Raw genomic sequence first — 16,041 nt, 5'->3', positions numbered from 1 at the left:
AGCACCATACCCGTGCTCGTGGGTTTCACCGAAGTGGTAAACGTCTGAGACCTGCATCACTTCGGGCTGACACACCGTGATGTAACTGGAATACTGTTAAAAGCGGCGTTAAACCCAACTCACTCACTCACTCACTCACTCCAAGGTTTGAATAGTCGTCTCCCTTTGACTCTTAACGTCAACGAACGGTTGTAAGTGTCAAGTGAGTGTAAACTTTTCGGCATAATAAATTCGTTATGTTATCTCTAGTTGCCGTATACGGTGTCTTATTAAGCCAGCAGAAAAAGCCTCGCCCAATATTTTTCTGCTAACGTAATATAACACCGTATACGGCAACTAAAGACACCATAACTAATAATATCCGCTGAAACAGATTCCGTTTGGAGGCAAAATAGCTGTTAAAATTATTTCAATGCACCACTAAAAATCAGTAATTCCAATTCCATTAACATAATAAAATGAGTGAGTGAGTGAGTTGGGTTTAACGCCGCTTTTAACAGTATTCCAGTTAAATCACGGCGTTACCATAATCAGAAGAATCTACCAAATGCAGAGTCCACTCTACGACCATATCACGAGCATATGCCCATGAATCACTCTCAAATAGTGATGGAGCCAGGTGTTCGCCAAAGGGTGAGAGTAGACGTCACATCCAGTGGTACCCATCACAAATAGACGCAGAGGCAAGTCAACTGTTCACCACAAAACAACACGTGAACATATTTTAAGTCCCGCAAATTTCACTGATCACTTCCGTGTCATCGTTATACATGAATATATGCGAACTTTGTGTTGAGGATCTTTGCGCCATTAAATGAAAACATATTGGATGCATAATATTTTCCAAATATCTAATTTAATAGAATTTATACCAATGCGTGCTTGGGCGTGTTTTTAAAGTCTTGGCCGACATTATAGAGCTGGAGCTTTACTGGATGCTCATGTAAAGGCTTTTATTAGTCATTGCTTAATTACTCATGCACATCGATGTACAAAGGACTGCTGGTTTTCATTTTGTATGTACATACAATAAAACACACATTATGGCATTGTCAGCCTGTAGATGTATTGATACAAGTACATATGATTAGCACCACCCGGGGCTCCAAGCGTCTCCAAACTTTCTGGGGTTACATGCAGGATCCTGGTTGGGGAAATTGGCTGGCACCATCGTCTTCTTGTAGTCCTCAAACCGGGATCGCAACTTCGCCACCATGTCCGGCATCTGCTGTGCAAGGTCGTTGTGCTCAGTCGGATCCTCTAGATGGGTATCAGAATATTTGTAAATAAGCTTTCACCTTAACAAACAATATGTGTTCATCTTGATGCAGCACTTGTTTTGCAAACATTGAGTGCTATTGGGGTGGGATTCATTATCAACAGTATTCAGTGTGTGGATGATGATGTTGCTGCAATCATGTAGCAGTGGTCAGTTTTTGTCGTTGGTTGAATACCTGAAATGACCCAGGTCTTGGAAAACCACAGGCATAGGTAGGTACTGCTAACTATTGTAATCACGAGATATATTGGCAGTTTTACCCACAGCTGGCCATTGCAGCAGTAGATATCCGTGCTTAAAGGTATTGTGAACTTGAGATTTGGGAAGGTCATGAACGCTAATTCAAGTTCAGACAAACATGTGTGACAATGTGTACCTCGAATGTTGAAGAGGTGGATTGGTTCATCTCCTTTGGTGTAAACTGTCTGTTCATACTTGTCATCCTGGGTTCTGTTCATGGGTTGGTGCCAGCCATCAGGACCTCCAGGGTACCCCAGGATCAGCTTGTAGTCGCCTACTCTGAATGTAGATACTGCAAATGGGTATTTCTTGGCTTTTCGGATCATGAACGTATATGTCCAGATGTATGGGATATTGTGATGATAGAATATTATAGACAAGAATGCAGACACAGTTGTTATTGTGTAATCAGTGTTATTACAAATAGGGCATGTGAATTACATCTGAGGTAGGTCGTTATATGAATATGCAAATCGCCTTAGAATAGCAAATCAAACGCAAATTCACTTACTATATGCTGGTCAAGAAAACTCATTGGCAATGCCCTTTTAAGTTTCCTAGTACATGCAATCTGATTGGTTGACGATATGTTAATAATACCTTATTCCAGCATGCCCTTCGACTGGAACTTCAAAGTCGTCAATGTTGTAAATGAACTCTGTCCTTTTAGACGGTAGGCCGTTTCGAATAGAATCCCAGTGACTCATTCCATCAATGGAAGTTTCTACGACCAACATACAATAATAGATGGTAAAAAATTCCTATGTACCTTGTCGATGATGTTTCGAAGCAGGCTATTAGTATAATTACACATTCGAACTGACTGATTCTGTCGATAAGTTGCAAATAAATCTTTCTTGATTATAATTCAGACCAACACCAGGGAAAATATAAATGAGAATCCCCTTGCCTGGCGTTCCACCAGCAGCAGAGACTAAAGTTGGTTTCCAGTCGACAGCGTGGATCATCCTGTTCAGGGATTTTCATTTATAGGTTAAAATCCGTCTAATATTGAATTCAACATTTTAAATGTTTTGAGTATTTGGTTTTATGTACTTAAAAATCAATGAGGGGAAGAAAAAGTAGGTCATGAAGGTCAATTTGTATAAATTATTTTGCCATAACATCACTATCGTGATATAAACGTTTCGCAACAACTTGAACATTGTTCTGGAAACACGAACGCTGATATACTGCATATGATATTTTCCTGTATTAAATGTTTTGCTTTGTTTTGGAGTTGTTTAATGGCATGCATCAACCATATTCCAGCTATATGACGACCATCTGTCAATATTCGAGTCTGAAAAATCCAGCGATGACATGCATCAACCAAGACAGCGAGTCTGAAAACCCGATCCTGTAAGTCGCCTCTTACGACAAGAATGGCTTACTGAAGATCTTTTCTCATCCAGATCTTCAAGTTCTGATACGGACTTTTACAGAGCCCTTAATTATTTATTGACTAACCAAATGTCACTGTAACACTTTTCTCAAATAGGTTCATTGTGTTTAATCTGATTATGTTCTAATGAGTCACCCATCGTATGTCGTCCTTGTCTTCTGGAGCCCAGCACCATACATGAAGGATGTCCCCCTCGTACCCCCCTCCCAGATCGTGTGCTTCCCTCCTCTCAGGGGCCAGTTGTTGGCAAAAACTTCGATAGGGCCACCATTCTGAATGAAGAAACTTTCATGTTTTTATTACAAGGGAGAATGGCATGACAACACTGCGCGTTTGCACGAATACTAACAATCAAAATATACATAAACACACTGTATGGAAAATGTTTGGTCGTTACCCTGTTTCTATACTTGAAACAAACATGCACATAGGTAACGGATATTGTTCTTACACAATTTTCATGGGAAAAGTATAATGTGCCTAACATATTGAAGTGTAAAAACAATTTGACAAAAAGATATTCCACACTCGAAAACATGTTGTTACTTTGAGAGATATTTTTGAATTAAATGCGACACATTCAAAACAATACCATGGGATACGGAATGCTATATTGAATGTTCAATTGCTTATGAGTCATAATGTAAGTAAGTATACACTACAAGCAAATGTACTTTAAACATATTTCCACCGATTGCGTGAAGTGGAAAATTGTTTTAAGATTCTCCCCACTGTTGCAACTACTTACATCTGCGGTAAATAGAATCAGAGTATTTTCAAACAAGCCCCGATCCTTCAGGGCCTTGGTAACATTTCCTACTGCCTCATCCAAGGCGGACACCATTCCTGTTGGTAATGATAAAATCAGTGCTCTGACAAGGATTTAACCTTAATAAATGCACGACAAAAGTTCACATTGATACTGTCAGTAGGTGCTTCAGTGAAACTTACATGTATGAGCATTGTGCAGACAAACAAAGGATCATGATCAGTATGAACTAGGGACTAGAATTCTGATCAAAGGAAAATGGACACAACTCTTCACAGAGATTTCCGGTGCCTTAGACACCTGCGTGACCGTTGTCCCCGGGTTAGAAAAGTAAATTGATATCATACTCCCTGTAACATATGAATGGTTATTGAATTATTAAAACAGTGCTTTCGGAAACACAAAATATACGGGAAACGATAAACAAATTTATTTAAGCAAGAGATAAATAATACAGTCATAAGTGCTTACCACTGTACTTTCTTCGCCCTTCGTTGATCACATTCGGATACATATCCTCATACTTCTTGGGCACCTGTGATGTCAAATATTGATGTACATACATTACCAAATGGATCATCATACTAATAAATTATGTATCTTGGATTTGAAACTAATAAATATCCTCAACAATCCTTTAAATAATAAATCCTTGAAATAAATGACTCATTGTCATAAGTATCAATCACAGTTGTTATGTGTATCTCCCTTTTCTCATGATATTGTTATGTGACGTCATTGTTCTGTGATGTGATGACGCTAAAATAGGTAGGTGAAATTTAACTGGTTCACGTTCTCAATACTATTGTTTTAATGTACCTCAATAGGACCATGCACATTCTGATACGGGAGGTACATGAACAGTGGCTGTGATACATCATGACGATTGATGATATCAACGGCTCTCTGGGCGAATGTGAACTGAAATGATAACAGGAATGCATGCAATATTCAAACCAATAAACGACTCGTCTAGGATTTACATATATCTAAAAACGTATACATTTTGTCAAACGATCGTGATTGGTATGAAAATTATCAACTGATATTGGTGACAAATCATTTTCAATGTCAGTCGACATGGCATACTTACAGCAGAATATTCTCCAGAATAGTTTCTTGCAGGAAGCTGATTGTCCCTGTAGTCCAAATATTGTGCTGGTGAAATATGAAATATTTAGACTATTATACATCTTCTTTCGTGTACATGATTGCAACTGAAACGTAAATACACGAAAGCAAATCTAAAACGAGCCTCATTACAACCCGACTGGCAGAATAATGCGCACCAATATTGTGATTGAAGTAGTCTTCAGCCCCGTTATAATAACCAAAGAAAGTATCGAAGCCTCGGTACGTCGGTGTGCACTCCCACTTGCAGAAACCCAGGTGCCATCTGAAATGTCAGTGGAAAAAATGAATGTCCGTACCGTTGTGTATCATCTACAATAACAGATGTAGTTCTACTTTTTGCTCTACATTCTTAAATACATTTACAGTTGTTCTAAGTATATCTTATCAATTTTCTTCATTGAAACATTATACCTACTTTCCGATCATGTGCGTAGCATAGCCGAGGCTCTTTAGTTCCTGGGGCAGGAAGGTATAGTTGAGGGGTACACACACTGCTTGGCCAGGGAGCAGTACCAGATGCTGAGCATTGATTCGTTTTAGTAAGATAACGTTATATAGTCAAGAAATAAGAAAGAACATCCCCATTTACGTGCATTCATTTAATCCACACAAAAATACTCTATGGCAATAATGACATTAAACAGAGAATGGCCTACCTTAGTTGCGATTCAACGTAAAATATAACTGAGATAAGGCCCACATGCCGCACTCAGCAATACTCCAGCTTTCTGAAGGCAATCCGTATATAATCGAGTATGGACTTTTCAATCTGCATGTGCGTAGCTTAAGAAAAAAACTTGACTATGCTGACTTTACTGATCTTATTAAGTAGTATGGCATTATTGGTTTGCAACCAGGGCTGACATCTGTGATGGTCTATAATTAGATGGATATGAATTTCCATTGGATTGAGATATCAAAGTCAGTGTTTCACATTGATCAGGATATGTATATTGGTATTGTATATCTCCCACCTTGAGGTTCTAAGTATGAGAACAGTAATGCATTTAATGAGGTTGAACAATACGTACAGTAGAACACGGATATAACGAACTACTAGGGACCAGAGAAATCAGTTCGTTATATCCGTTGTTCGTCATACACGTTTTCGCTCGGAAACGACCGCCATCTTGTATAAGACAAAACAAAATACACACGTAACTGCAGCATTGATTTGTATTAGCAGTGATCATTCAACTGATATCAATTTACAACATTCATTTAATAACATTAAATTCATAACATTTTCTGAAGATTGTTATCAAATACATGTACAAAATTTAAACATATTTAGCATTTTTTTTATTTACATACGAAATGTGTAGTCTGTGATTTTACTTTGGCCTCGTTTCGCTGACTGCATTCTTGAAACGGCATCGTTCAGATCCGCCAAACTGTTTGTTGTACAGACAAGATTACATGTACAGGTAAGATTAACACAATGCAAATTAAACAAGGTTGATCCGTCACCACTGATTGTATTGATTCCTCGCCATTGTTTTGATTCGCCGCTGATTGCATACAGCCAATTGTCAGTGACACTTAACACTGAGTGAGATTTCTCAGTTCGCTATACACGTCGCTAATAAGTGATAAATGGGCTTGTCGGTGATCAGGTATCAGTTCGCTGTATCCGTTAGTTCGCTATAGAGAGTTCGTTATATACGTAAATTTTATATGATATTATATAGGAGATAAATCGGGGATTTTTTAACAGTTCGTTGTATCCGTTTGTTCGCTATATCCGTGTTCGTTATATCCGTGTTCTACTGTATTACACTATCTGTCAGTCAGTGATCATGGGGGATGTTAATACTGTGTGATTACCTTTTACTCGTTAAGCATATTGTTGCCGAATTTGAGATGGATCTACCAGAATTGGAAAATGATATTAACTCTTTGCATGTGTTCGATGAAATTAGTATCAAAGGTGCACAAAAGTTGAAGCTAGGGCTAACAATTTTGGGTTTCAATTAATAGAACTGTGTAAAGATTTAAATCTATTTCAATCTGTTTGAATCTGTAATGGTAGTCTTGACTCAGACAACACAATAGGCAAAGCAACAAATGTCAACAAAGCAAATGTCTTTATGTTGATTTTGAAATAATTGATAACTTGCCACTGCTGTTTTCAATTTTTCTCAATTATATTGAGCCCTTTCTACTGAAACGAGGAATTAAAGGTGTTAAATTAGATTACCAAAACAAAACCAATTTAATACTTTGCCTACAGATTATTGTTTTGTTATATGAAGACCCTGTAGGCCTACAACAATCACCTGACAATTTCCGTAGATCTTGGAAATTAAATGCGAACTTGTCCAAAACCAGAATCATAGTTTTTGGACGCGGTGTTAAGAACAGCAATATGAAAAGCTCATTCGCTTTAGGCAATCAAACTATAGAAATTGTTGACTAAAGTAGCACAGAAACGGGAGATTTGTAGAAGCCATCACAGTTTGAAAAGAAAATGCAACAAAAGCCATGTTTTCACTACTAAAAAAAGGCATGTAATATTAATTTGCCCTTGGATTGTTTTATATCCGCATTTACACTTTGATGTCCTTCACAGTGCAACTCCACAACTGCATGTATATGATTTATGAAGAACTCGGAAGGGAACCCCTCTATATCAAAATGTACCAACTGGTTATTCTATTCTGGCATAAAATGAAAATTTGTAATGAAACTCCAAAATTAACAAATATTATTAATAGATGTATCACTCATAACTACGCTAGCATCTCTGAAAAAGCTTCCATGGAGAACATTCGTTTAGGAAATATTAAACAACTGAGGAATCAACTGGGTGAAATATTTGACAACCCGTTAATGTGTTCTTCATAATGCGCCGCATTAAATATTGAAAAAATATTGAAAGACCAGATTGAAGGAAATTATCAAGACTTACAGGAAAAGCTATGGAAAACTTGTTTAAATTCATCACAATACAATCTTTAGAAATGTTGAAGCTGTTACAAAACGTGTTTGAGATTCGTGTTACTTTAATTTTGTTATATTTCAATGAAACTTTCCATCTCAAAATGTATTAGCACAAAACCCCAATAATTGATTTTATTATTATATATGAATGATCATCATACTTTGTTTCGCATGTACCACTGTAGGTGTTTTTTCTCTAAGAATAAACTGAACTGAACTCAACCAAACAATCCAGTAATAGACGAAATGAGCATCGATCAGCACAATGGATACCATGCCCTCCAAATACACCAAGTCACGGATCCATTTAGTCGCTTACGACAGGAATATGTTCATGCGGACCTCTATTCTTTCCTAGAATCCCAGTGTGATCATAAAAAAACTAATACGAAAACTGTGTCTCTTCCCATGCGGAACAACGGCTCAGAACTATACCAACAACCATATCGTTGATAAATTACATTCTGTGATTGTCTGACCAAAACATTTGTTAGTTACGTTATTTCAGAAGGACATGAGAATGTATCAAAATATTTTGGTAGAAATCAGTTTCATCAGAAATGAGAATTGTGAAAGGATAGAAATACATGTATCTTTAAGTATAGACAGTATAAATATGGGTAATTTCAAGAGGTATACTTGTAAATGGTATTTTTCTGTAAATAAACCATGCTATAAGGAAACAGAATACAAGTTAAGAAGAAGAATAATCTCAAATTAAAGATTCTTTGATAACGTCTTTATAAGAATAACCATGGCAACAGCGCAGAATACCTTCTGGGAAATATTCAAACCTCACAAACCGTTGAGTGTAGTGAGATAGTGTGTCTACCACAACAGTCGAATGCAGCGTGTGGGGATGAACATTCCAAGAGTAAGCGCCAATACCATTTGCAACGACTTCCTACTCAAGATCAATAGTTTGAATATATTGTTCATGGCTTATTTGGTATGTCATGATGCATATGAACACTCCTTTAAATTCAGTAATATGTTCACAAACTTTCACGTATGTTCTCCCATGTATCCTTGAATATAACAGAAGCATGTTTCACACGATCTCACGTGAGTCTATGTTATCTTTGTGTTTCTCAATACGATCATGAAAATAATCTAAAGTGAGCTACATAAACAGACAAATTCGACGTGCCGACAGTTTAACTGATTGGTTGATGAAACATTTGCAAGATCATGCCACTTATATAGTAGCAGATAAATGCTAAACATCTTTATTCCTTTAAGTTGATGTTTAATAAGACGGTCTTTGCATTGTGATCGCACAATAGTTTTAATTACAAATCTGCTACTTCTAATTTTTCTGTCTATCCTTCACATTAATCAATTACATTTTCTATTCGCATTATGGCTGAAACATTGCCTAGCTGACTTAATATTTAACTCACACACTTGAACACTTGAACTCGTTTGGAATTTAACCATGCAGTTCATGGATGACTTGCATTAACCACGTTTGCTAAACAAGGACATAATTACCTGCATGCCTACATGGAATGGAAACATTCCACTCATAAAGGCTGTACGGGATCTGAAACAGTGATGGTACTGATGATTTTGTAATATTGTAATGAATAGTCTGTTTTCGACACCCCAAAGACATCGCTGCAGCCATTGCCAAAAGAAAGGACGAACGCCAGTTTATACCATTGACGTAAGCAGTCTAACTAACAAAGGAAGTTAAGCAATTTACCACTTTACCCAATGTATTCTTGTTATCTTTTCCACAGCTGTGCTTTTTAATAATAGTGACAGAACCCTTTACATATTCATAGGAAATCGATTGTACGATTCCGATTATATCATGTATATTATGAATCACTATTTAATACCAGTTGTTCGCGAAACGGTGAGTGTATCCTGCCCCATCTGTGGAACAGGTCAGGAAAAGTTGACTATTGGAAAGTTGAAGGCATCTTTCTTGTCATACATTCTTGTGGAAAGTGTTTTGTCACTCTGAGTGAGCGAGTGAGTGAATATGGTTTTACGCCGCTTTTAGCAATATTCCAGCAACATCACGGCGGGGGACACCAGACATGGGCTTGACACATTGTACCCATGTCGGGAATCGAACCCGGGTCTTCGGTGTGACGAGCGAACGCTTTAACCACTAAGCTACCCGACCGTCCCTTTGTCACCCTGAATCTTTATGCTTAATAGATCAAAATAGATCTATAGATCTAAATATGAAACAGACGAGGCGGTCTCACTGGTCTCCCTTATTTCTAGTTCAGGTGGGTTGTTTGTGACTGTGGGAGTGATTATGGTTTTACACCGCTTTAAGCCACATTCCAGCAATATCATGACACCAGAAATGGGCTTCACACATTATACCCATGTCGGGAATCGAGCCCGGGTCTTTAGCGTGTTAATCAGTGGCTACTTGATGGTTATTGAACGATATCAGATCACTGATATACCTGATGATTTGATTTGATTATTTGATTTGATTGTCAATTAGAAATTGCGAAATAAATATTTCAGTTTACATGCACAATACGTTGTCGCCAATCTGCCGATATGCTTGAGTTTGAGATAAAATCTACTGGACGTTTTTCAAATTCTGTAACACAAAAATAAGAAGTATTGTGCAAACGTATATACGGTCAACTTTCTAAATCATGGTTATGTGGTTATGTCTTCTCTTAGTGATCAAAGTTTTGTTTGTGTCATATTTAGTTTCATTTCAATCAATGTCTTGTCATAGGTTTTCATTAAATTGAGGACGAACAAATATGGCATATTTACGGGCTGCACAGAGGCTGGACATATGCATTTTCGAAGATGATTCCCTCTGTGGCCAGTTTGTCGATGTTTGGGGTTATCATGTCAGGATTCCGGAAACCAACATCATTCCAACCTGTAAAAAGACATAGTCTCCCCTGAATACACGCCTATGCAGACAATATACCACTGGAAATATCTCTACTTTGAGGCACAGTTGGAGTGACATATTGCTTCAGTAGGTAATTCATATTGACTCACTTGGTAGCTGCCTGCAATAAATGCACTCACCTAAGTCATCTGCCACAATAAAGACGATGTTTGGGCGCTCAGCTGAAGACAATGATAAGAAAAACAGGAACAGACCAAGGAGCTGTCGAACCTCCATTGCGTTTGCTTGTTCAGCAGCAGTGAGACAGTTTTCTACTTTCTGCCTATATATAGATATTCCATGTCTGGATAAAGACTGCTATCTATATGTTGACCTACACGTTCAGGTACACGTGTTCTGATATAAGCACATATGGTAAAACTTATCTAATATAGTAGGAACATTTAAACGAATTAAATGAGATTAATGGAATATCAAATAGCTTCATGTAAATATAAATGTATAATGTCAACGCCTGCAGGACACTACTTAGAACAGTTTAAGACATAAACTTTCTGACTCTAAATCATAGAATGGTAACAACGACCTTGGCATATATTTAGGTCAGATTACAGTGTTATTGTAGACATTTGCACTCTTTCACAATGGTAGAATATGACAAGTGTTTATCCTTACTTTATTCTCATATTATACAATACACCTAACAATATGCACTATGAACTCTACGGTTGGAGTTGTGAAGTCACATGCCATTCTGGATTAAGGTTAGCCTCAAGAAACGAAACGAGTGTAATTGAAGTAGCGGATGTTCACCTACAACTGTAATACAAGATGCTTGTATATACTACTTTGTAACAGGTATTCACTTTCAATTCTCGAAACTTCTTCCTTGGCATGAAAGGCATTGGTCTACAAACAGAGAAAGCCGAAGGTATAGTAACTGTTCATGATATGCTTTGAAACGAATGGCAGAACCAGACTCCACTCAATCAGAAAGAGGCTGCAAGTCTGAATTTGAAATTTACAAACAAGGGAACCAATACTTTAAACTTAATTATCAGACAAAAATCAGTTTCCCTTTCCGACCTAATGGTCATATAAAGCACAAAGGAAACAGAGTAACTATGGTTCATTGTAAAATGAAATAAAAATATATTTATTCTCAAATTAGATCATGCAACTTTCAAAACATATTCATGGAGACATCTCGATTCGCAATTTGCACGTGCATGTTAATGAAAAGAGCACACTTTGGATCTCTGCATACGCATTGTACCCATGCACACCACTTGCAAATATTATAAACTCATATACATATACAAAGAGGAATATGACCAATTACCAAGTGGAACCATTTTCACTTATTGGTTTAAGGTTCCCGTTTGATGTGTCACTTTAGTTGGATCTTAAACACTGTCTATAACTGTGAATATACGTCTGATTATAACTAATTGCTTGGTCATAATACATTGTATGGGTTATGTTTCTGTGAACTAACCCACTCTCATATTTATGTATTACGAACATGTATGTAATTCACGAATGTCTTAAAACTTTTGCTACAGCTGCATGCAATAATTTGATAACAAATGGAGAACAGATGTAATATATAGACAGATTTTGTGGATATCGGTGTTTGTTGATATATTACGAGGTGCCTATTTAGACTACCGAGATGACAAACGTCCCGCTTGGGATTACAAGGGAAAGTATTCAGCTGTGAGTAACTTGCAAAAAGTGACTAAATCATATCGATATTGGACGATAGCTTTGATAAAGATTGAAAACTGTTTCACACCCTAGTAATGCACTGCGTATCTGTGTTAACTGGATACATATTCAGTGTCCAACGTTGTTTTTTTTAACACCATTGCTCAAAATCGGGAACGACTGTTCGACCAATTACACAAACGCTGACTGACTGATATAGAAGATTTAACGTGCGCTTTCCGACTGCAGCGTATTTCGCACACGGGCCTGGCCAGACCATTTAGTGTATTCCGAGAAGGGTGAAAGTGGTGTGTGCAACACAAGAGGGGGCTTTTAGGGGTTGCTTATATCGATTTTTTGAAATTTTAAAATTTGGAATCAATGCCGAGGTGGGTTGAGGAGGGAACTAAGGGAGCCGGGTGAGGTTGGTGTATGTATGTTTATTGGATTTTGGATTGGTAGATTAATTAGTTTTTAGATGCGCTTGATTAGGCCTGTTTTGATTAGGAATACGCCTAGGGCCTTGAAGTTTTCTAGTTTATTTTGAGGGTTTAGTATTTCATTTGGAGTAGGAACCTTATTTAGATTGAGGTTGGTTTGTAGTGTGGTTCTGTGTGTTTGGTAGTGGGTGCAGTGGATGAGTGCGTGTTCTGTGGTTTCGGGTTGTTTGCAGTGGGGGCAGTTGCCTGTGGTGTGTCTTTTAAGTTGTTTTAGGTGGTTATTTAGGTTCGTGTGTCCTGTTTGGAGTTTTGTAATTAATCTGTCAATTTTTTTTGAGGGGTGTAGGATTTTAGGTTTGGCTAGTGGTTTTCTGAGCACTTTTTGGATTTGGCTATTTGAGTTTTGATATTGATTATGCCATTTTTTGGTTATTTTTTGTTTGTTTACACTTTTAATTTCTGATTTTGAGATGGGTAGGTTTAGGCTTATTTCTGGTATTTTGAGAGATAATTTAGCTGCTTTATCGGCGCTTTCGTTGCCGTAAATTCCTACGTGGGCGGGGATCCACAAGAAGGTTATTTGTTTGCCTGCTTTTGTTAGGTCGTTGGAGCTTTTAAGTATTTGGTTTATTAATTTAGGTCGTTTTTTGGTATTTTTGTTTTGGAGGGCTTGTAGCCCACTAAGCGAGTCAGTGAGAATTAGGATTTTTTTGTTGTTTTTTGATTGTTGGTTTTGCAGGGCTGAGGCCATGCCCATAAGTTCGGCCGTGAATATAGATTGGTTGTTAGGGAGTCGGTAAGATTGTGTGGATATAACTGGTTGTGTGGTATGGACTCCGAAACCTGTGTGGTTGGAGATCGGGTCTGAAGATCCGTCAGTGTATATGTGACACCAATTTGGCCAATTTTCGTGTATGTATGAAAGTGTGGTGGTTTTAGCTATGTTTGGGTCGGTTTGTTTATTTATTTGGTTAGTTAGCGTTGTGTCTATTTGGGGTATTTTGAGTTTAGGGGTGAAGATAATTGATTTTTTGCAGTTTTGTTGAAGATTTTGAGTTTGGTGTTCATTGAGGTAGTTAGTTATTCTTTGGGATATTGGGGTGAGTAAGGGGTGTTTGCGAGCTAGAGCTTGGTTTCTTGGGCTAATGTTTTGTTGGTTAATTAGGTTTTGGATGAGAGGGTTTGTTTGGGACGCGGCCCAGAAATTAAGGCTTAGATGTTCCCTGCGTAGATTTAGTGGCATTTCTCCTGTAAGGGCCTGAAGTGAGGTGTAGGAGGTGCCATGTTGGGTGCGTGTAATTAGTTTAAGGGCTTGGTATTGTATTGAGTCAAGTTTTTTAGTTAGAGAGTTGTTTAGGGTATTGTATATGGCGCAGCCGTAGTCTAGTTTTGATCTAATTAGTGTTGTATATAGTGAGAGGAGGGTATCTTTGGAGGCTCCCCAGTTGGAGCCGGTGAGACATCTTAATGTGTTAAGGTCTTTGCTGCATCTAGTTTTTAGGTTTTGGACGTGAGCCTCCCAGGTGAGGTGTCGATCGAAAATAAGTCCTAAGAATTTGGTTTGTTTTTGGAATTTGATTGTTTGGTTGTTTAGCTGGAGGATTGGGTAGGCAGGTTTCATGTTTTTATGTTTGAATACTACTCCTGTTGTTTTATCTGAGTTAAGGGAGAAGCCCCATTTGTCTGCCCATTGTTGTAATTTATTTAGAGATTTTTGGATTAAGTTTTCTGCCATTTTAATGCTTTTAGTGCGGATCCATACTGCTCCATCATCCGCGAATTTTGAAGTGTTTAGTTTAGGGGATAAGCCCTCGAATAGATCATTTATCATTATATTGAAGAGGGTTGGGCTGAGAATGCTGCCCTGGGGAGTGCCATTTTCTAGGGGACACTGGTCCGATAGCGTATGGTCTATACCCACGGTAATTTTGCGATTGTTTAGGAAATCTTGGATGAAGTTTATTATTTGGCTTTTTAGTCCTATTTTTTTTAGTTTTTGTATAAGCCCGTGGTGCCATACCATATCGAAAGCTTTAGAGAAGTCAAGGAATATGCCTATGGTGTATTGCTTGTTTAGCTGTCCTGTTTTTATATCCTGTTCTAGTTGGGCAAGGTTATCGAGAGTTGATCGGCCAGGAGTGAAGCCGCTTTGGTCGGGGTTTATGATGTTGTTTTGGTCTAGGTAGTGCTGTAGCCTATTTTTAGTCATAAGTTCCATTATTTTGCAGAGATTTGAGGTTAGGGATATGGGCCTATAGGAGTTTGCCTGATCTGCTGGTTTATTTGGTTTAGGTATTGGGATTACTAGAGCTTCCTTCCATGAGGATGGGACCTGTCCATTTAGGTAAACTAGGTTGTATAGTTTAAGTAAAGTTTGGAGTAGTTTGGTAGGTAAGTGTTTGATAATTTGGTAAGAGGTGAGGTCTAGGCCAGGGGCTGTTCCTTTTTTTCTATTGTTTAGTACGTGATTTAGTTCTTCTATGGTGTAAGGTTGATTTATTTCTAGGTTGTCTTGTCTGATTTCTTTGGAGAATTTTATTTCTTTATTTAGTTTATCTTGGAATTTCTTACTGAAGTTACTGTTGCTACTAACTTTAGAGAAGTGTTTGGCTAGGTTGTTGGCCTTTTGGGTGGGGTTAGTTGAGTTGTTTATATTGGGGCTTTTTTTGTGCCGTTTGATGCCTCGGATGGCGTGAATTTTGCGCCACACCTTCCTAGCGTCGGTGTGGTGGTTTAGCTCCTCACACAAACGCTGTTTCATTATATGTTTTATTAGTTAAGTAAGGATAAGAATTTATGGATGAACAACGTCCTTATTACAATTAAGAGCGACGTTTCGGTGTAGGTTCTAACACCGTTATCAAGCAAGTGATTTACAGAGTGTAGTAGGCAAGTATATATACAAGTAGGAGGCAATGTTTATACAGTAGAGTAGATATTGTTATACTGGAGTAGAGAAGCCTGTTGTGTACACACAAGGGCAGTGATGACAATCATCGGTGAAGACAGTGCCTTAAACAAAGGATGAAGTCAGTAATGTAAACAACGGGATTATGGCTGATTAGGGTCTTTGATGAGTTGATTGTACGCCGGAGGTATGTAATAGCCTGGGTCACGGTTTATTGAGGGCTGAAGTCTTTTGATGTTGATGGCTTCTTGTAGCTTCCTGATCTTGAAGTCTTTGTGGTTGGTGGCGAGGATTGTGACTCTCTCCCACTGGATGCTGTGGCTTGGGTTGTCACGGATATGGTCTGATAGAGCTGATTTAGA

General features: G+C 38.0%; 1 protein-coding gene across 1 annotated transcript; it reads right to left on the bottom strand.

Annotated features, from left to right (window-relative positions):
- Positions 1 to 1,044: 1,044 nt before the first annotated feature.
- LOC124117739 (arylsulfatase B-like) lies at positions 1,045 to 10,920 on the bottom strand. The gene is made up of 14 exons (XM_046479728.2): positions 10,801 to 10,920; positions 10,534 to 10,645; positions 9,265 to 9,316; positions 5,243 to 5,346; positions 4,983 to 5,089; positions 4,787 to 4,851; positions 4,513 to 4,614; positions 4,165 to 4,228; positions 3,673 to 3,770; positions 3,060 to 3,196; positions 2,430 to 2,488; positions 2,120 to 2,243; positions 1,656 to 1,798; positions 1,045 to 1,260 (listed from the first exon to the last, which is right to left on the bottom strand). Exons 1-14 carry the CDS (start codon positions 10,895 to 10,897, stop codon positions 1,088 to 1,090), a joined length of 1,437 nt encoding a protein of 478 aa, XP_046335684.2. The 5' UTR covers positions 10,898 to 10,920; the 3' UTR covers positions 1,045 to 1,087.
- Positions 10,921 to 16,041: the final 5,121 nt, after the last annotated feature.

Source organism: Haliotis rufescens, unplaced genomic scaffold, assembly GCF_023055435.1.
Source record: "Haliotis rufescens isolate VD_foot unplaced genomic scaffold, xgHalRufe1.0.p SCAF_13, whole genome shotgun sequence".
Lineage (NCBI taxonomy): Eukaryota > Metazoa > Mollusca > Gastropoda > Lepetellida > Haliotidae > Haliotis > Haliotis rufescens.
This window is presented reverse-complemented; position numbering and strand designations above follow the sequence as displayed.